General features: G+C 32.0%; 2 protein-coding genes and 2 long non-coding RNA genes across 8 annotated transcripts; 2 read left to right on the top strand and 2 right to left on the bottom strand.

Moving 5' to 3' along the window:
* The first annotated feature begins 110 nt into the window (after positions 1-110).
* LOC122584029 lies at positions 111-1,378 on the top strand. Its single transcript, XR_006321391.1, has 2 exons — positions 111-207; positions 676-1,378. It is a non-coding gene; the product is annotated as an uncharacterized LOC122584029 (long non-coding RNA).
* Positions 1,379-5,702: 4,324 nt separating this feature from the next.
* LOC122582216 (NADPH-dependent pterin aldehyde reductase) lies at positions 5,703-7,960 on the top strand. Of its 2 annotated transcripts, none has more exons than XM_043754576.1 (5): positions 5,703-6,037; positions 6,203-6,275; positions 6,416-6,639; positions 7,104-7,276; positions 7,634-7,960. In XM_043754576.1, exons 1-5 carry the CDS (start codon positions 5,783-5,785, stop codon positions 7,701-7,703), a joined length of 795 nt encoding a protein of 264 aa, XP_043610511.1. In that variant the 5' UTR covers positions 5,703-5,782; the 3' UTR covers positions 7,704-7,960. The 2 variants fall into 2 exon arrangements, with proteins under 2 accessions (XP_043610511.1, XP_043610512.1); XM_043754577.1 differs by having other exon boundaries at positions 5,706-6,037; positions 6,446-6,639.
* A 2,670-nt stretch (positions 7,961-10,630) lies between these two features.
* Positions 10,631-15,125, bottom strand: LOC122581824 (protein WVD2-like 4). Of its 2 annotated transcripts, none has more exons than XM_043754117.1 (7): positions 15,004-15,125; positions 14,031-14,508; positions 13,890-13,939; positions 13,167-13,247; positions 12,926-13,067; positions 12,739-12,846; positions 10,631-11,343 (listed from the first exon to the last, which is right to left on the bottom strand). In XM_043754117.1, exons 2-7 carry the CDS (start codon positions 14,505-14,507, stop codon positions 10,915-10,917), a joined length of 1,287 nt encoding a protein of 428 aa, XP_043610052.1. In that variant the 5' UTR covers position 14,508; positions 15,004-15,125; the 3' UTR covers positions 10,631-10,914. The 2 variants fall into 2 exon arrangements, with proteins under 2 accessions (XP_043610052.1, XP_043610053.1); XM_043754118.1 differs by having other exon boundaries at positions 12,926-13,064; positions 15,004-15,123.
* A 4,765-nt stretch (positions 15,126-19,890) lies between these two features.
* On the bottom strand, positions 19,891-22,960 carry LOC122582375. 3 transcript variants are annotated; one of them, XR_006321174.1, is made up of 4 exons: positions 22,667-22,955; positions 22,241-22,332; positions 20,889-21,377; positions 19,891-20,057 (listed from the first exon to the last, which is right to left on the bottom strand). It is a non-coding gene; the product is annotated as an uncharacterized LOC122582375 (long non-coding RNA). The 3 variants fall into 3 exon arrangements; XR_006321172.1 differs by lacking the exon at positions 19,891-20,057 and having other exon boundaries at positions 21,057-21,377; positions 22,667-22,960; XR_006321173.1 differs by lacking the exons at positions 19,891-20,057; positions 22,667-22,955 and adding an exon at positions 22,538-22,659 and having other exon boundaries at positions 21,057-21,377.
* Positions 22,961-23,271: the final 311 nt, after the last annotated feature.

Raw genomic sequence — 23,271 nt, 5'->3', positions numbered from 1 at the left:
GTACGTAGTATTTCTCTTTTGAACAACCTTCTGGCAAGGCTTTGGAACTTTCATGTAATAAAATCAGGTCTATAACCTCTTCCTATTTATTCGTAGGCATGGTGCTTTGTTTAATGGATCAGAAAAAAGAGGTCGGGGACTGAGATTTCTTAATTAAACATGGACAATGAGACACTACCCAGTTATCTAAATTGGAGTGCCATAAAGGTGTATATTGATTCTTTTTTTTTTTTTAAATGTAGCGTGTTGATTACTTATAATAGGTATGGAATGTGTATGCGTTAGTATAAAAAACCCGGTAACAGTTTATTGCCAACTGCCAAGTGATTAAGGTTTTCAATACATAATTTCAATCTGCACAATGAAAGAGTTATTGCCCAATGAAAGAGTTATCTAAAATTGCCTTGCAGAAAAGTGTTGTTTAAAACTTTATGTTTGAGCTGTCTATACATATAATTCCTTAATATGATTAGAAAGAACAGTTTCATATCTTGAAACAAAAGAAACTGTTTTGGAGGCCAACTAAAATAGCATTTTGTCGTATATGCATTCATGATGATACTAAATATAAATGTATGATTAACTCTTTCAGTTTGTTGTGCTTATGAGGAGTTGAAGATAGCTTGGGAAATGAAACATTGGGCAGGTGTTTTGTGTGGTTTAATCTGTTTTAAGGTTTTGCAGGTTTGGAAGTATAAGGACTGTTGCAAAGGAAGCGTATTTTGTGATGAACTTGATGAAAAGATAAATTTTGGCAAAGCGAGGGAAGAAGAGTCAAAGACTTCATGGGGCATGGGTCTTGCCATTAGTGAGTCAGCGAGGTTGCGTGCTTCGTTTATTAAGAAAAAATGTTCTGGTCAAAATATCAAATTCTTCCGCCATCTGCTTCGAACTGCAAATTCTGTGCTATGAAAAGGAATGACCATACTCGTGCGATTGAAATGATCCAAAATGATTCAGAGTTGTACAGTTTAGTTTTGGTGCTCTCACCTCTTTTTGATGTTGAAGAGAGATGTCCACGCTCTTCAATTTGTAGGGGACATGATTTGGAAATGAAAGCATATGACATCTTATAAGCATGACAAGGTTGACATGGATAGTAGCGAGTCGTATAATTGCTACGCGATACGTTGTACCCTTAAGGCACTTGGTAAGTCTTCAGAAGATAAAATTCTGGTCATTTTTGGTTGCAAGATGACACACGTACACATATGACATACTTTGTATCCTTTTTAATAGCTACTCTTATTTTATTTTATAAATTGTTTTGTTAGTTGATTCACTCTTTCCAATCTACATATCAAGTTGTAATATATTAATAACAAAGATTACATATATGTTTTACGCATTTCTTAGCTTTAAAATTTTAATTGAAAAACCCGGATTGAACTCGAGTTGATTAGCTAGTGTATATATATGTGTGTGTGATATTATTATAAGAGATTAAGCTATATCTTAAAAAATTCCTATATATTTTAAGATTTTTAATCAATGTATATATGATTCCAAATTTACAATCGATTGCAATTGCCATTATATACATTTGCGATACGTGATATAATTGTTTTGTTTGGAAGACTTTGAATACAATTAACAAGTTAATATATTTTTCCCCGATATTTATTTCTAATGTTTGGGAAAGAGATTTTAGAGCCTTCTAGCCACAAATATAATAATAACTTTAATAATTAAGTATTTAATTATAGTTAGCTAGTTAGAGAATTATTATATACGGAGTATTGTAAAATAAGTATCATCAATAAAAATATATATATATATATATAACTAATGTTCAGGCCCGTTCATTGGACGAGTATTTTCAAGATATATAAATCTTATAATAATTGTGAAACAAAAAGTGTATGATCAATATCACAACTTAATAAATACGAAAGCTAAAGAAGAAACATATGAAAATTAACTCCATATAAATATTAATTCCAATTTACCCTTTTTTTTCAACTTTAGTTAAATAAAAAGAAAAAAAAAATGTATGACTAATATCACAACTTAATGAATATGAAAGGTAAAGAAGAAATATATGAAAATTAACTCCATATAAATATTGATTTTAGTTTACTTTTTCTTTTCCAACTTTAGTTAAATAAAAAGAGAAACAAAAAATGTAGAGCATATAATTTGAAAAATACATACCAATTTATCAACAAAGGCCATATCGAATGTTTTGATTTTTTTCTGGTTGTTCCACTCCGAAATAATCCATACATGCACAACACATACATGCACAACACGGAGTCGTAGATGATGGTTAACATGTGTTGGCTAAGATTAACTAATGTTAATGTAGTCTTATTATTTTTTTTTTTAAAGAAGTCGTAATGAACCTATAATGAACAACAAACTAAATTAAAAGAGATAATAATAACAATAACAATAACATAAAAATTCAATGTTAAATAATAATAATAAAGATTTTTTATTAAAAAAATATTAAAAAAATAGAGAATTAATAAGGATGGGTATTAAGCTAAAGGAGGGGGGTTATGGATGCCAAGTATACCCCCAACCCCTTTTTTTAGTTATATTATAGATTCCAAAGTATTGTAATTTAATGTATAAAGTAATTTATAAAAGTAAGAAATGTTATAGATATTTGATTCCAAAATGTTATATATGATTCCAAAATGTGGTAAATCAAAATATATATATATATTTATATATATATATATATATTAAAATAATAAAAATCCTAGCCTTCTAAAGCCTTCTTTCAATCTAAAGCTAATTTTAAATATTGTAACATAGGATTTTATCCTACGTGACATCTCCATACATTTTTTACAAAAAATTTATTTTATAACCTTTATTTATTCTCAAAATAATCTATTTTATTAAATATAATATAATATATTAATCATAATTATATACACAAGATAAAAAATAATATCAAAACTCATATTAAAAAAATAAAATAATGTCCATGCATCTACTAATTTGACACACATATTTGACAAAAATAATATTATTTATTAAAATATATACAACTTTAAAGACTGTATCAAATTTTAGAAATTATTAGAATATATTATTAGATTATATATGACCAATCAATTTTGGTTTTTTTTTCTTTTTGCCGAAACTTTAACTAAAGTTAGTTGTTATTCTAATCACAAAACAAAGTTTATTATATAATAAAAAGCAAAAACTATAATGATTTTCTCTTATTTATTTTATTGAGTTTTTTTTACTTATTCGTATTGTATTTATGTGTATTTCATATGACTAAATTTATGTGTATTTTATATGACTAAATTTTTGTCATGTTTGGTTTTTTACTTTGTACATATTATTACGTTTGATGAATAGATAACATGCTACATTATCGATTTACGTTTGATTTGTTGTAGTGTTAATCTATAAGGTGAATACATTTTACACGATTTATGGCTACACAAATGGTGTTGTTGATGATATCAAAATATCTTAGGTTAAATGTTCTTAGAAGGGATGTGTAATCACTATAGTAGGTTAAGTAACTGTGCTATCGACATGTCCGAAAAAACAAAGGGTGATCAGAGTAATACATGAATTAACCATGAACTATAACATAATCAATTTTTACATAATAAACCTATAGAATATCTATTTACTAATGTATAAAATAATCTTTTTAGCTAGCTGCGCATCGCGCGGGATAAAATACCTAGTTAATGAATAATATTGGGTATTTGTTTATGTTTCTAACTTGTTATCAAGATTAACTATCTTACACAAAACAGGTTAAAAATTTTAAAACGACATAAATCATGTTTTATTTATTTTGAGTTTAGGCGTTATAATTAAGGAGATTATCATATTTCTCCTTCTTAGCTTTCAAAATAACATATTTACGCATTTAAACAATATGATATCATATTTACCCAAACTAAACACTTAAATCTCTCATATTTATCTATTTAATTAAATTTATCATAAAACCTAATGTCACACAATTAGTTTTCCATTTTACCACATATACTAGATAAATAAAATATATAAATTCTCATTCTCACAATAACATACGAAGTAAACATAATTCTATGAATATCATTTTGGTTAAGTAACGATAACTGTATCATAAGTAATCTGCTTTATGTATATTTTTTGTATGTGCCTTAAGCCTATGAATCTTCAACCTCCATTAATAGTTCTAGAAGAAAATGCATTTGAATCTCTTTTTTTTTTGTCTGCACTGTTTGAGTTTACTGATTTGGTTTCAACAACACTTCAGTTGGTGGAGTATTGAGTTCTACAATGTTGGTTTTGTTTGATAGTTAAAGACATTTGGTGTCGGAAACTCACATTAGAATAAGAATTTATATATTTAATTAATCTAGTACTTGTGGTAAATGAGAATTTAATTGTGTGGAATTAGGTTTTATGATTTTTTTTTAATTAAATGAATAAATAGGAGAGATTTAGTGTATAATGTATGGGGATATATGATATTATGTTCTACTTCCCATTATAGTTCAGTGGTTGAGCACCAACTTTATATGCTGGAGGTCTCGAGTTCGAAACATATGAAAGACATTTGAGAGAATTTCACAATAAAGTCCTGCAGAGGCGACATTGTTTAATCCCAATTTGAGAGAATTTCACATGTAAATTAGTAAATGAACATATGTACACAACAATGAAGGTCAAGGGCGGAGCCCGTCAATCCATGGCAGAGCCATGGTAGCCAAGGACGGAGCTCGTCAGTCCATGGCGGAGGAATAGCGGCTAAGGGCGGAGCCCGTTAGGTAGATCACCCCTCACTGGTCACCCTCTATGACCTATCACCCTCTATGACCTATCACCCTCTATGACCTATCACCCCCTATGACCTATCACCCCCATTAGCTTTGGTTTATGAATATCCTTAAAGGCGAAACCCGTTCCGAATCATAATTTTTGTTCAACCTACACATGTGTAAGTTCAACCTACACATGTGTAAGTTATGTGTAACTACCAAAAAGAAAACAAAAATTAAAAAGTTGTCAAAAGTATATCGAATTGGATCTCTAATGAAAGAGGACGAAATTTTAAGACTACCTATGCTTTTTGTTTTGTTTAACGATTTACGGTTTGTGAGTTAGAACATTTTGAATGATTTTGGTGAATTTTATTATTTAATTGAAGAGAGAGAAAGAGGAAAATAATGTGTGGTCCAAAATGGTTCTTGAGTTTTTTTTTAGGAGTTCTCAAAATAATTCACCCTTATATATATATATGTGTGTGTGTTTGTGTATTTAGACTAATATAATTATATAAAAAACACCAAAAAAATATTGGTTTTCTAAAAATCTTAGAGTGTATTCTTGAGTTTTTTTTTTAAGAGGTAAGAAGAGAAAGGATAAGAAATCTTTTATTTTTGCATTCTTGAGTTCTCTTTATGAAAGAAAAGAAAGGGGAAGAAAGGAAAAAATGACCATTTTTTGATCCAAAACTTTCCTGCCAATATTGGTTTGATTGTGAAGGAAAACTTTCTTTTCTTTCCCTATCTTATCTTCTCTTTTCTTTTCCTTTAAATTAAACTCAAGAATGCACTTTTAGCATTTAATGTGGGAAATGATATTTTTTGTATTTTTGAAAACTTTTTCAAAAAACTTTGATTTAATTATTTATTCTTTTACAATGTTTTTCTAAAAAAGAAAAATTTCAAATAAACAAAAGACCTAAAATCGTCATTTTATTCCCTTTTCTTAAAAACTAGAGTACACAAGTTTTCTTTATCTACATTTCCTTCCAATTCAGTAGAATATTCGGAGGTGAGGTGAGGAGAAGATCGGAGGGAAAATGATGACGGCGACGGTGAACGCGGTGGTGAACGGAGGAGGTGGTGTGGGGCAGAAAAAAACAGTACTAATAACAGGAGTAAGCAGAGGTCTTGGAAAAGCATTAGCCCTAGAAATAGCCAAAAGAGGCCATTCTGTCATCGGCTGTTCTCGCTCTCAAGACAAACTCAACTCTCTCCAATCACAACTAATTTCTTCTTCTTCTGATAATGATGAAAATCAAAATCATAAACACCTCTTCTTAAATGTTGATGTGGTCAGTCAGTCAGTCAGTCATTTATTTATTAATTATTTCATTCATTTTGTATTTGTTATTGTTAAATTATAATAATCGAACCCGTAGTATTGTGAGTAGTAATGTTACTTTAGTTTCCTTTTATTGAAATTGAATTAAATAATTTTTTTTGGTAAATATTGACAGTGTTCAAATAGCAGTGTTGAAGAGTTAGCAAAAGTTGTCATGGAAAAGAAAGGTGTCCCTCCTGATATCATTGGTAAAATCAATCATTTTAAATCTCTTATTAGTTTTTGAGGTTATATATAAGTAATTTGGATCAACATCGATTCGTAGGATACGAAGATGCGTAATTAACGACAACTATTGATTGTATTGCAATTGGAAATTTGGTTATAGATGGATACATGTGTCTGTATATGTTTGCAGTAAATAACGCGGGTACCATTAACAAAAACAACCGACTATGGGAAGTACCGGAGGAAGAGTTTAATGCTGTCATAGATACTAATCTCAAGGGTGTTGCAAATATGTTACGCCACTTCATTCCCCTTATGATTGAGAGAAAGCAAGGGATTCTCGTTAATATGTCGTCTGGGTGGGGAAGATCAGCCGCAGCACAGGTAAAAGCCTTACATATGTTAAAAAGCGGTTTATGTTTTTGACGTGTCTTGGCCATAACATATGAATAAAATTAAGAGCCTTATGTAATCTCACATATTAAGTAATGTTTTTAATAAAAACCGGTTTATGTTTTTGACGTGTCTTGGCCATAACATATGAATAAAATTAAGAGCCTTATGTAATCTCACATATTAAGTAATGTTTTTAATAAAAACCGCCACCAAGGTGGCCTAGTGGGCAGGTGTCCTATTGTCCTCACAAGAGGTCTTGAGTATAAACCTGAACCTCTCTTTGTAAACATCTTGGGTGTGACCAGGGATATAGTTCGCCAATTCGGATATGGCCATGGAGATACCACAATTAGGCCATATAGATATGGGTCAATTACTCGCCCTCCTAGGGTAACCTGAATAGGGAAGATCTATTCCGTTTACGCTTTTGTGATGTTATAAGATGGCAACAGGTGGCCCCTTATTGTGCTTCAAAATGGGCTGTGGAAGGATTGAGCAAGTCAGTTGCAAAGGAGTTGCCCAGTGGAATGGCAATTGTTGCACTTAATCCAGGGGTGATAAACACCGACATGCTTGCGTCATGCTTTGGCAGTTCATCTAGCTTGTACCAGACCCCTGATTCATGGTACATCTTTTTCTTTTTTTTTCTTTTTTTTTTCAGTTTGTAACCTTGAGCTACACAGTAGAAATATTAAACAGTAACATGAAATACAATGGTGTCATGAATTTCAGTTAAAGTTGAACATATAAGTAAAACATTTTGTAAATATTGCAGAGATACTACATGTTCACTGGCTCTCAACAATATAAGTCACATTACAATGTTTCATACTTGCTTGTTTAATAAGTTGTGTCATTTTTAAACAAGAGTGTACCCACGAAGTTTCTATATGTTGTGTCTTGAGTTTGTAAGAAGTTTCCCTTGATTGTATTAGTGATTACTTCTTTTCATAATTTGTCTATTTACCTCCAATGTCAACAGGGCACCCAAGGCAGCTGATATGATATTAAATTTAACAACGGCTGACAATGGTGCATCTCTTTCGGTATAAAAAACTGATCGTTGCAGTAGTTCTGTTTGTAGATTAGCATATTGATAATAGTATGCATACCTGTGTTGCTGAGGACCCTTTTTTGGGTTTTATTCACTAGAGTTTAAAGCCTGCCCTTGTAGTTTAGCTCAAATATTCTCTCTAAAATGCTTGTGTTATTTTCTATGGGTCTTGCTGCATTGAATTATATCTAAAATTGTATCAAGCTGCTCTATTGTTGGTCAATGAAGCCATATTGAAAGACGCTGTTATCTAAATTTCTGTGACAAGATGCGGTTAGTTGCTTTCTTGTTGATACAAAAGACTTGTATGTGACTATGTGAGGCACACAGAAAGTGTTATGAGCAAAAATTTAGTCCAGAAAGTGGTGAGTTTAGAATTTTGATTTTTTCTACTCTGATTCTTTGCCTCACTTGTTGTGTCCATCTATCATTGTCCACTGGTATGTGTTTTTTGTTTCTGACCAGGAATGCTGGTTCAGGTTTAATTTTGACCAAAAGCATTTGGTTTAACTGACATGAGCTGTGCCCTTACCAAGCTTTGCCAGAATGTGCAAAAGCATGAACCAAGCCTGTTGATGGTTTGGGTGATATGCACTTTGTTGTTAGCTTAGTCATGCCGATCAAGCAAGAGCCTGTGGGAAGGGCCTAATCTCATCTTTTGCATTGATCATGTAAGTTGCCACGCAAAAACTTGGTTAGGCTTTACACGAGGTCATTCAAGAGTATGTAGTCGAGTTGGCATTTATTGCCTCGGTTAAGCTTTGTCTGACTAAAAAGTTGTTGCTGAGGTTGGATGGTGGCACATCAATGAATATGACTTGCCATTAAGTTTGGTTGGATCACTATTGATTTTACAATGTTGTCTCTTTTGACCAAGGGTATCTAAAACAGCCTCTCACAATTTAAGTACGATGTCAGCATGTTGGTATTACAAATGAATTATTGACATTGATTCATCGTATTCTTGTTACAAGAATGAAATCGTATGTGTGTGGTTTGAGCAAGGTTAAACAAACGGTAACTTAGCGAGAGAGAGAATGATAGAGAGGGGATGACAAAATGAGATATATGAAAAATTTAGAGATATATGTATAGATTTATACTTAGAAAGAGATAGATGTAGATGTATCGATATATCCATGGAAAGGTTTAAAGGGATGGAAAAGAAAAGGATGATTTTTTTTTTAAAATTATTATTAAAAGAAATAATCACACATTTTGGTTTTTGTAAAGAGTTAATGACATAAATCGTCCCTGTGTTTACCAAAATATGTCACCTTTTGTCCTTTAGAGTGAAAATGATTAGAATTACCCTCACGTGGGAAGCACGTGGGGGGTTTAACGGAGAGAAGGTGACGGTCAAATGGTTAAAGGACCAAATGTGAACCTTATCCTCCTATAAAGGACTGTCCTTGAGGTTTTGAATTTTTAAGGACGAAAGGTGACTATTTTGATAAACCACAAGGACGATTTATGTCATTAACTCTTTATTAGTAGTCGATGCAATAGTATCTGTACCAAATGACTGAAGATAGTTTATGTGAGTATAAAAATTGATTTGGGTTGAATTGTTAATAAGAGTGAAAGTTTCGGTTTAGTTTTTCTTTTGTAAGATGGGTGAATATCTATATTCCTTTATAAAAATTCTCACACCTCCCAATTTAAAAAAATATTATATGATAGTTACATACAAAATTACTAAATTACCCTTAATACTCACTATGGAAATTTTTTTTAAACATTGCCCTTAATGAATTAATTTACCCTCTAAACTCTTATTTTAATGAGTAACATTCTTGTTTTTTTTAGAACGTCATTTTAATCTACTATTATTTCTAAAATACACTTATGTGTGGGATGAAACCTAGGTTTCTCGATAAACCTTTATTAATCCACTCCCACAAATGTGGGAAGTGGGACTTGAACCAAGGTGATTCACCAAGGTCAAAAACCTCACCAATGGGTCACCAACCTCATTGGCTATAATAAGTAACATTCTGAGTTCTTATCTTTTAAAATATTTCACTATCACCTTTACATCAACCTAAATCACTTGACACCTCCACCACCACCAATAGTACCAACACCGACACCACTAAACCGTCGTCACTGCCGCCGCATTGCACGGTACTATGCTCGTATATATTAACAAATATAAAGAATTTACATATAACATAATGCAATATTGGACACCTCAATACCCCAATTCAACATGGATCAACACAAAAACTATCAGCATCTTAGCAACGTTATACAACTACTCCTTATGATTCTAACAAATATACATCACTAAAGAGAACCACTATACTTCTTTATCAGCAACCCACATATGTGCAATCTGCTTGTCCATTCCAAATAGCTCCAACTCTATAGTCAAAACCAATGATGAAACCCACCATATTATGTCTCAGCTAATCCACTCCATTTCTACAAGTCTAACTCCCCATTTCTTATATTCCTCAGTCACTCTAATTGTCTTGTAAAGCTTTAACCCCATGAACCTTAACTTTATAACCTCAGTGATGCATTCATTAATCACTTTCTTACTTCCACTTTATTCTTGAACAATCTGTTACTCCTTTCCTTCCAAAGTATTACACAGCTGCACTCAGTAGTAGCCTTCCTACAACATTTTTCACTGCATTATTAGTGCAATTGGAAGACATTGTATTATAACATCATTCCAGTTGTCATTAATCCCATTCAAATAACTCTTTTTCCTCATTTCACCCTATACTTTCTTGCAATATTTACACTCGGAAAATAAGTGTTCGTGGGAGTCTGCACATTCTTTTCACAAAGAACACTTCATGTTTACATCCTTATTCCAGGCCATTATTCTGTCTTGAGTCAGAATAATTATGAAGAAAAGGACAAAAAATAAACACATATTTCATAAAATCTCTTAATAATTATGAAGAAATATTGAACTCGAACAAAGTACCACAGTTTACTGTACATAGCAGCAAAATATGCAAGATATTCAAGAAAATTCAAGTTCCTTTTTGCACATTGAATTCCAAGTTGCCAACAAAGGATGTTTCACAGAAACTTCTTGAGAACTATACACAGAAAGATTTAAATAGACCTGTTGAGACCCCGTATACGGAAACAATCTTTCAGCACACTATTCACAACACAAAAACTTCAAATTCTTCACATGCAAAAAACCTAATAACTACGGGTATTTTTTAATCTTGCAGTGCATTCTAACCTCCATCTGCCATGATGTCTCCAGGTATTATGCTCGCAACTTCATTGGATGATGCCTTCTTTTCAGGACTGACTTCTATCCATTCTTCACCTTCAATAGGATTTGTAAGAGGGGCATGGATTTCCTGAAACTGTTCATCAGAATCTTGGTCGTTTTCCTGATCTTCTATATTAACGGGTAATGCTTCTGAAGTATCGGGTTTGACTTCAGTTTTGGCAGGTGGAATACTGGATTTTGAACTACTGGTTGGTTTCTTGGATGCAGCAGTGCCTTTGTCACGCTTTACGAGATTTCCCTTGCTTGATGTTGCCTGTTCTTTAACTCGTGTAATCACAGCAGTAACTTCTTCCGCAGACCGGCTTACTGAAGCCACAGAGCTCTTATTTCTGCCCAGCTTTGGAGATTTTGGACGTGTGGGTGGTCTCTATATATACAGAAGGCAAATGTAAACAGTAAACTAAAGCAGAAAATGATTAAATGTGTTACTCAGTTAAAGATATTTGTATCTAAAACACATGTCCAGGCACATACATGTGAAAATCGGCAAAGTGATGGAAAGGCAAAATATGAATTTGATGTAGAGTGATCACACGAAGACGAAAAAGGTAAGATAGTGATTTGACGTGTGAGATACGTGTATAGTTTACCACCAATGTTCAAGCATTTACTAGCAAAAAAAATTCTTTATAGCTAAAAATAACGCTTTTTATATCATCATAATACATATACGGATATTCTGCCATTAATATCAAGCTCTGCATAAGCATTAAGCATCTCCAGTAGGGTATATAAACTTCTGAGGTCAAAGAAAATTTCTATCATTTAACAAAATTTTAAGTAATTTCATCCCCACACGGCCACACCAATCAATGCCCATTTCTATTATTTATTATTATTATAGAAAAAGGCTTTTTATTAAAGAGATTTCAAATTGACCTATAGAAGCTTTTCCTATTAAATAAAATCAGTCCTTTGTTTTTGACGAGTTGAATTAGCTAATCCCTTTATTTTAACCAATTTAACAATATCACTAAAATTAATAATAGTTCCTTATTTTCCAAACAATTAACAGAGACCCTTTTTCTTTTAATAAATATCAAAACAAACTTATAATCATTCACATAACTAAATATCTTCATCAATTAACTAAGAAATGTCTCCAAAATTAATAACCTTTATTTTCAAAAAGAAAAAATAATAACCTTTTTTCTTTTAATAAATGTCAGCATATAATATATATATATATATTCCGGTGAGAACAGCCTTAAAATAAGAACGGTGAGCACACCTAAAAAACATCATTTTGATGCATTAAAAGTCCATAAAACTAACATAGTGCATATCTAATTATCATTATTTAAGTGTTTAACAACAAATTGGTATATCAAAATCAAGAAAATCATGTTTTTTGTTTTGTGCATCCATCTTGGATGCATATTCTTCAAAACGATGCATCCACAAAAAAACGTGATTTTTTTGATTTTGACGGATCAATGTGTTGTTAAACACTTAAATAATGATAATTAGTTATGCACTATGTTAGTTTTATGGACTTTTAATGCATTAAAATGATGTTTTTTAAGTGTTCTCACCGTTCTTATTTTAAAATTGTTCTTATTTGATTGTTCCCCTATATATATATATATATAATCTTTCAAAATAACACAAATGTGTCAGTTAAATTGACAGTTTGACTTATTAGCTTATAAAAAATTTTAACTACTAGCATCCAATAGACAAATTATTCACAAAGACAGACCATATAGATAAGCAATACAGTAATCAAGCGCAAGTGCGAAAATAATAATCCGTTGCATACCTTCTTCAGTTCCACCTTGGGTGGGGGCTCTTTGTAGAACTTTGGCATTGGTGCAGCTTTAAACATCAAGCTCTTTCTCAAGTTCTTGATCTCTGCTTCCTGGCTCTCCTGCATTTGTAGCCAAACAAGTTAGAAACCTCTGATTGATTGATATTATTATATGACTAACAAGTTCATGATTCAGTACCTTGGATTTTTCTTGTAAATTCGTCTTTTCCACTTCCTTTGCATGACTCTTTTCCTCCAACTTTGAATTGAACTCTCTTCTCTTCTCTGCACGTTCATCTGATCTAAACGAAAAGCCGGAGACACTATTCCGGCGTTGTCTACTTGATATGACATCATTAAAAAGAGATCAAATGAAAATCAATATCAGAAAAGAGTCAGTCAATAATTGATAAATACACAAACTAAGTTGAGAATAATACGATGAGGTAGTGGAACGGTTGTCATCATCTTCTTTTATAGGGAATGAAGTTCTGTTTGGTTTTGAATGTTTATGAGCAGGTCTGCAAATTCAAAACAACCTCAAAAATCAATTCAAATATAACGAAACTACACTTTTTCAATAGGTTGGCCATTATAAGGTTTGTAAACTTTTACCATAATGTTAGTTGTTTGGTAAGACAGTATTTCCATTGACTACCAACTCTATAATGATTTCCAACGAAGATAGTTTAGATGTTGCATAACCTATAAAGGTAAGAATGACATACTAAATAAATGCACTAATTGCATTTCTAAACTAGACTATAGCAGCAACCAAATAATACTTTTTCCCTAAATAGCCTTAATTACAAGACGATTCTAATACTTGCATTCTTTAAAAGATGATACTTTTCCTTATGAATCAATATTATAGCTGTCCCCTGAACCAGGCTAGTTGGCTCAAATGGAATCAAATTGAAGTATGGTCACCAAATTATTATGTGATAATTGTGTTCCTAACTCGGGAGCAATCAAATAATAAATTTCCTTAAGTAAACCTAATCTATTTTCCTCACTTGGAAGATGGTATAAAAGCTGCATAGCTTACAAGAGAAAAATAGAATAGCATTCCGCCAAGTGTTAACATGACCATAATAATGGAATTGCATTTCACAAGTCTGTACATATTTCAAAATGAGAAAGTAGCAAATTGTTTGACTTACAATGAATCTTCGGAAGCAGGGTGGTCTTCATTTCCATTGGGTTTCTTAGCCTGAAACAATGAATCAAACAACAGTATACACTAAGAATACACAAATATATTTAAGATTAGAAGGTGAACCAGTAGTTAAAAAGAAATTTACCCTTGACTTGCTCGCACTTGGCACCGAATCTATAGTGGCTCTTCGGCTAGCCCCAACACCAATCTTTACACCAGCTGATGTTCCCTTAGTCGGAGGATTCAAACGCGAAGATGATGATGTCGCAGATACACCTATCAATGTAGCTTCACCCTTAGACCCAACTCTGGGTTTCACCAATTGCCCATCAACGTTTTGGGTTTTAGCCGAAAATGATGAGCTTTGAGACAAATTTGTCTTTGGCTTGCTAGGACCATTTTTAGTTATCTTATTGTCCTTTGAAATACCAACTTTTTTAGCACTCTCAGAAGATTCATTTACTTCAACTTTTGATGAACCAACAATTTCATCATTTTTATTCAAGTTTTCAGAATGCGGTTTTTCGGTATTAGCCTTTTCTTCATCTTTTTTGACATTCATATCTTCATTAACAACATCACCACTTTCATCTCCTAATGGAACCTCATTTCCTAACTCCATCCTAATAGAAAAAATTGTGCCAAAAACAAAATAAACTAATTAATAATTTTAACATCACAAATTATAACAAATGTACCAAGAATCCAAAAAACACTTATAAACAACAACAAACATCACTTTCTTTCTTTGTATCTTATCATTATTATTTTTATTTGCAAAAACCCACAAAAATTAGAAGATTCTGAACAAAACCCAGATCAAAAGTTAGAATTTTTAAGAGTTATAAAAAATTTCCACTACATAATCTTGTGATTTTAATAAAACCCACAAAATCAATAACTTAAAAATTCAATATTTTTTTTTCTCAAATAAACTTAGGATTAATACTACAAATCAATATACAATCATTCAAATAACAAACAAAATCCAAAAAAATAACAAATATGGGGATCAAATATACTTGACCCACAAGTCAAAACTGTCAACAAATGATGAAAATGGATCAAAATTTTTTGACATAATGAGAAGAAATAAAGATGGTGGTAAAAGGGTGTACCTTGTTTTGATAAACTGAATGGAAGATTTGGGGGAGTTATATTTTGTGTGAGTAAGAAGAAAAATGATTTTGTGTTGAAATTTAAAAATGGCATGAAAGTGAGTGTGAGTGTGTACAAAGAGAGATTTTAGGGGAGCGTGGAGGGGATCATGGATGAAGTGGGCAATTAATTTGGGTAAATTAGCAGTAGTAAATTTTAGTGTGGATTGACAAAAAAGCCCCAAACAATTTTTTATTTTTTTAAAAAGGAGAACTCAGTTTGAAACTTCGCGACGTAATATGAGGTCTAACATACATTTTTTTAACTGGGATTGTGCTACAGAACTCTCTTGAGGTATAAATGTTTATTTCATATCCGATAGGAGAAAACCCCCTACTAATCTGTCTAAAAGCAAGACGATTAATAAGAATAAACATTGCTCCCTCATACTTGAACCTGAGTATACCCAAAACAAGTTATCATAAAAAAACTTACTATATCTACTATAAGGATTAAACACAAAACCTCTTGAAGAAATATCCTTTTAATCAATAAGCTAATACTCAATGCCAAGCTCTAACTATCTAACTAATAACAGTCATTATTATAAACTAATTTATGTTGGAAAAAGAAAATATATAAGGGTGCGTTTAGTTCAAGAAAACTTCCCTTTTTTTCCATTTTCATTTTCCAAGAAAACATGAAAAACAAGAAACGCGTTCAAATTGTATTTTTCTAGAAAAGGTTTCCTAGAAAATGAAAATTCCCTTTTCCAACTTTTGCACTAAAATTAGAAAACTGTTTTTTCAGTTTTTGTTTTCACTTTTCTATTTCCAAACCTTTTATAAACTTAAAATTAGAAAACAAGTAAATTTGAACATGTTTTCTAGTTTTCTAAAATAGAATAATGAAAACTCCATATTTTAATTTGAACGCGTTTTCAAAATTTTCAAGGGTTTTCTATAAATAAAAAACTTTTCATTTTCTAAAAAACTAGAAATGGAAAATTTAAAAACATTTTCTCGAACTAAACGCGCTCTAAGCTTCTTTACCGATTTCTACAATTATGCATTACGAGTATTATTAAATAAAATTTGAGTCACAAAAGCTATTTACAAAACTTGGTACAACAATAAAAAAAATTTAAAAACTTGTCTAATACTTTAAAAGAAACATTAGATATCCATATAAAGATGTAGGATTTAACATTATAGATTTGCTAAATATTGTTTTAAGGGTTGTATTTAAAGTATTTAAAAAAGTTGTAAAATTACCATAAAATTGAGAGGATAAACTTTTAATATAGAAATGTATCATTTTTAATTTTTTATACATATTAAATACAACCCTTAAGGTTGTATTTAGCATTTACTTAAACTTATTGTGTATATATATTAAAAGTGCCAAGGGAAATTATTCAAAAACAAGCGGCAAAACAACGAATCATGGTTCGTATCACAGGTAGCCTAATTCGTTAAGACACGTAACATTGACAAATAATTGCAAAGTATTGCAGTATTTTGGAATTAAAATTATACTTCGTGAACTGAGCTGACCCGTATTGCGAGCTACCCTTAGCTATAGGCTAGTTTTGCCATCATAAAAAATGACAAGTTGAATACTCCAATTGAATCGCATATATTATAGTGAAAGATTTATACTTCTCGAATGAAAGAAAAAAGTGAAAAATAATTGTCAATGACAGCTTATCAAAATAAAAACTTAATTTTGAAATATTATGCCACATCAAGTTACTACAACTTTTTCACAATTTGTCATTTTTTAACAATCAAATGATATTCAACATTAGGGACGATTCATCATACAATGGTGAAGTCTTATAAGTATTCTAAACTACAAAATGTAAATCATAAGTTGTTACAAGTGATTTGAAAGAAAGACCTTTGAACACGTGACTCCAAAGAGTCAAGCTCGTGATCTATGATAAAATTGGAAATGACTCGAAAAAATTGATCTAACCTTCACTATCACATAATTTGTCATTTGAGTTTTGAATTTCAATGGGATGCGGATGATAAATGGTTTGGCTAAATATTTGAGTGGGGTTTGGATGATAGTTTGTTGAAGGAAATAAAATTTTAGTTAATTTCATTTCACTAAGTGGTATCATTTGACACCTCTAGATATATGGTGGTTCAAATTCTGATTAACGAATTTTAAATTTCATGTTTCAATGTTATTTTTTAACATCTCACCATATAAGGGCTATCATGCCAATTACACTTCTTCCCCTAGGTTTACGAGAACAACATAAATTTCAAGGAAATAACCCCACAAATTTATCTTTCTAAAACGTCGAACTTAGTATCTATGAGTAAGAACTACTTAGAAAAAGAAAATAATTACTCGTATATGATTAGTTAATGACACATTCATAAATCAATATATAACTAATAAATTCTTAACAATCCTTTAGACATAATAATATATCAGGATAGCTGCAAAAAATAGAAAGAATCTTTCAACCAATTCACGATATTAGCAATGACCTTTAAAAGTTTACGTTATTAGAAATGACCTTTTATATATTCACGTAAACAGTAACATTTGCCACACGTCGCCCGATAACATAGAACATTTTAATGACATGGCATTTTTTTTACTGACGTGGAATTTCCTATTTATCTTTTACATCTAATGTCGTTGCCAGGTCATTTCCCCCAAAAATAAGTTCACTCCCCTCTAAATAAAAAGCCCCATATTGTTGTCAAGAGTCAAATTAGGTTTTTACTACCCAAGGGCGATGTCTTCATCTTCATCAGCATCAATCAAATTAGGGCTTCATCATCACAACATCAGTATTGTGATTGTAACCCTCCTCTGCTAACAAAAGAGTGGACCTCTTGGACAAAGAAGAACCCTAATAGAAGATTCAAGAGATGTGCTAAATAGGTAAGTTTGTATTTGATGATTAATTTATTTTTCTTCTACAAATCTTGTTTTGTTGCTTATATAAGATCAAATCAGGGTACTGGAAGTATGAATTGCAATTTTTTTTTGGTGGGTTGATCCTCCTCTTGATGAGAGATACAAGGAGGTAATGTATCAGCTACACACTGTTACTAAAGAAAGCAGTCATGAAGATGATAAGAAGGAAGAATTAGTAGAGGCTATGGAAATCATGCGAAATTTTGGTGGTTGGATTGTTGCTTTTGTTCTTTGTTTGCTTTGTTAAATAGAGTAGTGGCATGTCTAATGTACTTTGTATTGTAATGTATTTGCAGTTTATGATGAAATGAAAATGTAGTTGCAAATAATATTTGTGGCAGTTTTGTACTAATTTTTCTGGAAAAATCACAACATAAACAAGGTATCTAAATAAGAAAACTTAATATATTGGCTAAAGTAAACCAATTCAAAAAATGATGGTTATATTATTCAAACAGACATCATAATCCAAACATCATAAATCCTGACAAAATGTTTCAAACATACATCATAATACTTCAAAGAAGGGTAATTGGGTTGTCTTCTTTTGCACCCTCTTCTTTTGAACCCTCTTTACCAGGAACCCAATAATATAAACTAGTACATTGTGTAGTTTTTGTTATTTATAAGAAAGTCTCAATCAAAAATCTCAAAGTGAGATTTCTTGTTATAGTAAGATTATCGATTGTCTCAACCTTACCACCTACATATGACAAAGGGTGTTTCGGAAACATACCGGAATAATAGATGTCAAACGAGAAACCTTTTCTAGGAGAGGATGCCATCAGAACCCAATCGCCCGTAATAGATTTTGGGTTTATAAACCCTGATTATTTAAGCACTGTGTCGATTTGGGGGGAAATGACCTAGAAACGGAAATAAGATAAATAGATATTCCACTTCAGTAAAAAAAAATGTCATGTCATTAAAACGTTCCACGTCATCAGTGCGACACGTGACAAATGTTACTGTTTACGTGAATATATGAAATGTCATTTTTAATAAGACAAACTTTTAAAGGTCACTACTAATATCATGAATTAGTTGAAAGATACTTTTTATTTTCTGCAGTTATCTCTAATGTATCATTACTATTAGCTTACGTGGGTTTTTAAGTCCGTAACAAAAAGAAACCCATCTCTTGTCAAAGATATAGATACACGAAATCCAAAAGTCAAAATTTAAAAACAATCTATTGGAATAAGCTATAAATTATCTTAAGCAATTGTAAAAGTCGTAGTAGCCATACCCAATGCACATTTCTAGAAATGAAACTTTTAGTTAAAAAATATTAAAGTCTCGTTTGTTAGCATCTTTCTAAACTTATTTAAATATTATTATTTTTTTACAGGTGCGGATCAAATAATTAACGGAGAGTCTAGACTGTGTTGCCTTACCCGGATCCACGCTATAGAGTCCTCTTATCCAATAAGAGGAAATATTTATAAATAGTCCGTCTATAGACACAACAATATATCAAAAAAAATTTTTGTACTGTATGAGTCTTCCCAAATCCAAGCCAACCTACAAATTCATGTCTCATTTGAAGAAAGTTTTTGTTTTTGGGATGAAATTTTGAATTTAATATTTGACATTGATAATTTTAAAATATTTTGAATTAATTTAGGAGTAAAATATATATTTGCCATTAGAAAAAGTATTAAAGTATATTTAGGGAAAATTGTGATTGAAACAAAATGTACCAAAATCACGAGCTAATTTCCGAACCAAAATGTACCAAAATCATAGCGCATAGACACAAGTACTGTGTGGGTTCGTATTCGGTTGTTTTTTTTTTTTTCCGAACATTCCGTCGGTATATGACATCGGGGAAACCTCACTGTATAGTGGTTAAGCCTTGCATGTACCGAGATGTTGACCATGGACCATTACAAGTATTCAGGGGAAAAAACCCCAAGATTTTGCCATCCTTAAGGATCGAACTCAAGACCTTGGGTAAAACCGGGAGTGTCTCTGACAAGTTGGACTGATCTTCGTTGGCATTCGGTTGTTAGGGGGAGAGGAGTGGTCATCAGCATCTCGGCGGCATGCCTAGCCCGCTGAAGAAACACCGGCGCAAACAAAACGGCATCCCGGCGGCATGGAGGTCGACGGGCTTTAAGCCCTGCGAGAGATGGGGGAAAAAGAGACGTTAGGAGCGTGGGGCCAGGAACGTTGGGAGCGTTGTAGCATTAAAAAAAAATTGTTTATCCCTTTGTCTATTATTTACAGGCGTTGTTTTTGTATCTATATGTATGTATATATGCAGGGAAGTCTGGAAGATGAAGTAAAAAGTTTTGACTCAAAACTATTAAATTTAAAATTTTCATTTTAATCCTCAAACTTTTCCTTTTTTTACAAAAAACTTATCTTAGTTTTCAAAGTTGTATTTTTATACCTTCACTTAATAGAAGTAATTTATTTTGTTTAAGGTTATATTTGTTGTTAATTTGTTATTATCAATTTAGTGAAATGATATATTTTTATTAATTGTTTGATCAAATTAAATGAATAAAAAAATAAAAAAATTTGGGAGGGTTGAGAAAGTGATGAATGCCATTAAAAATGGTTGGGAGAGTTGAAAAGAAAAATTGAGTTTGAGGTATTTGATTGGTGGAATTTGGGAGAAATGAAATTTTGGGAGGCATGACTCCTCTCCCCCTTATATATACTTACTAGATTGGTGCCCACGCGTTGCAGCGGTACCTCAAAAAAAGTGATGGATAAGTGGCAGTACCAATTGCGTGAAAGTATAAAGTAACTCATGGATATTAAAACAAATTCTAAGTAACAAATAAGTTGGCTCAAGCTTAAATTCGAGTACATAGAGTGTGAGATACACTCGTTGGAAAATCAGAAGTTCTGAACCATAAGTTCTCAATACCTTGCTCCTTATGACAAAAAAAAGTTCAAAAAAGAGAAAACAACTGAAATAGATAAGTAGATAACAACTTACCCATCTGTTAAATGAAATGACAACCGTTATATCATCAAGTTTGCCATCATGATAACGGAAACAACAACCGTTATATCATCAAGTTTGCCACCATGATAATGGAAACCGGCTTCCTACAACAGTAGCAAAGGGGGCTGGTCTTTTCAGACCTTTGTGTGTATGTAAATGGAAACGAAAAGTAAACCAATTACCTCTCCATTAAATGTATAAAATAATTCTGAGTTCTTAACGAATATACCTATTCAAATACATTTAAAATGGTTATAAGTGCTAGATGATGAAGCTTCAGAAATCACATAAAAACCACCTTTTAATCGTGCCTCCCGTCTTAGCTGAATGAACTCATTTTATTGCACTTACATCCACACATATTCAATTCCTATACAAAAAAGCCTATAAACAAAAGCTGCCATAAACACATAACTTGTGATCAAACCTGAGCTTTATACTCCTGAGTGTATTGCTTAAAACCGACAATGTGCCAATTGCCTAAAATGAGAAAATTCAATAGGAGATAAGAGCATTAATAAAAGCAAGAAATCTTTTCTATTTTCAAAGATAAAGACTTAAATGCAGAAACACATACACAGAGCACATATTGGAGTACATAACATGTCTAAAACTCTACGTTATTTTGTTACATGATGCTAGATTAACCAAATGTAACTGAGAGCAAGAATTTGAGAAAGCTACAACGTCATATACTTATGTAGACACAAAAAATAGTGTAAATTTGAGAAAGCTACAATGTTATATACTATATCTGTATGTATCGGTTGAAACTTATGTAACCATCTCCTTATTGAATCCAACAATTTCTCTTAGCCCACTAAATTCATTGACAACATTCCCTAAAATCCACAACATACACCGTTCATTGTTCTGATGGCCATCATGAGTGTAAGGCCACAAATTATTAATGGATTCATCCACCGGAAATTGTAATAACAAAGACACAACTTTTAAGAGAATTTTCACAAAAGATACATGAAACCAGCATATAATTGCATGGATAAGCTGCATTCAATTCCGCTTTGTCAACTTGGTCCTAGAGCTATACCAACAACTATGTCTTCGGGACTCACATTTGTCTACTCTACCACTCCGTGTACAACCTTTGTCATAGAGAAATTTAAGGTTCAAGTTACTTAGTATCACATAAATAGCAAACTTATAATCAAAGCACCATTGAAACTTAGGTACCTTCAACCGGATCCACATTACATTGGCTAATCAACCATGATCAAATATAAAACTTATAATGAAAGCTAGCATCACTGAAATTTACGCATCTTTCATTAACAGGATTTGCATTACACCATTGAGGAACGCTAACAATTATAGTAACTTACGCATGGATAACTTCCAGACTAAGATGATGCATAGTACCGGAAACTACATGTTTTTGAGCCTTTATCACCCTCATGATCTGCAACATTGCATTCTAAAAGACTATAAGAAAATCATTCGCACCATTTACATAAAACTAACAATGGTCAAACTTCCCCTTAACATTCTAAAGCAACTCAAACTAATCACTAAAAATCTCTATTTTAAATTTAAACTATCTAACCGATATATTATAAAATACACAAAGGTAGTACTATCATAAACCAAACAAAATAAATAATCACATAAAAAATAATTACCTCAACAAAGTTTCTGGCCCATTCTATTATAACGCAGCGGGGGTTTGAAACAGAACAGTGATGTTGAACAAAGAATATTTACAAAATGAATTGAAAATAAAAATAATAAGAAAAGGGTTTTGAACAAACCAGTTTTTCATCCATTGGAAATGATCGGCCGTATCTCTAATGTAGAGGGTTGATGTGTGGTGGTTGTGGTGGTGGTGGTGTACGTGATGGCGACTGAGGCGACAATGGCAACGTGTGTCGGGGATGATGGTGATGATTAAAAACATTAAAAAAAAGCCTTAGGATTCTGATGGTGGTGATGGCGGCTGGAGATTGAGAGAGGGTTAGGGTTGTTGGAGCAAAGGGGGAGGGGTTTTGGGTGGGAAGCGTGAGATGACATTACCAATTTTAAGTTAAATGGGCATTTTAGACATTTCAAGTTCTGAATTACTTAAAGTCAATCTTCTTTATAAAGGAGTATAGATCTATACTCTTCGACTTCAATGCCAACTAACCCTCTGTTGTGTCACTAGTCAATCCCAGATATGAAACCTTAATATGAATTAGTGGCGATATTAATGACTAATGGTTGCCAATTATGACTTTTATTAAAGAAGTCAATGAAGGGCAAAATAGTCAAACCAGAGGGAGGGACCATTGGACCAATGAGCGAATACAAGAAAACAAAAAAACCGCATGACACAAAATATATAATTTCTGAGAGGAGAACGTGGAACTGGAAATCT

Source organism: Erigeron canadensis, chromosome 9 (genome assembly GCF_010389155.1).
Source record: "Erigeron canadensis isolate Cc75 chromosome 9, C_canadensis_v1, whole genome shotgun sequence".
NCBI classification, from domain to species: Eukaryota; Viridiplantae; Streptophyta; class Magnoliopsida; order Asterales; family Asteraceae; genus Erigeron; species Erigeron canadensis.
The sequence above is the reverse complement of the archived record's forward strand: the minus strand, read 5'-3'. Positions and strand labels throughout refer to the sequence as shown.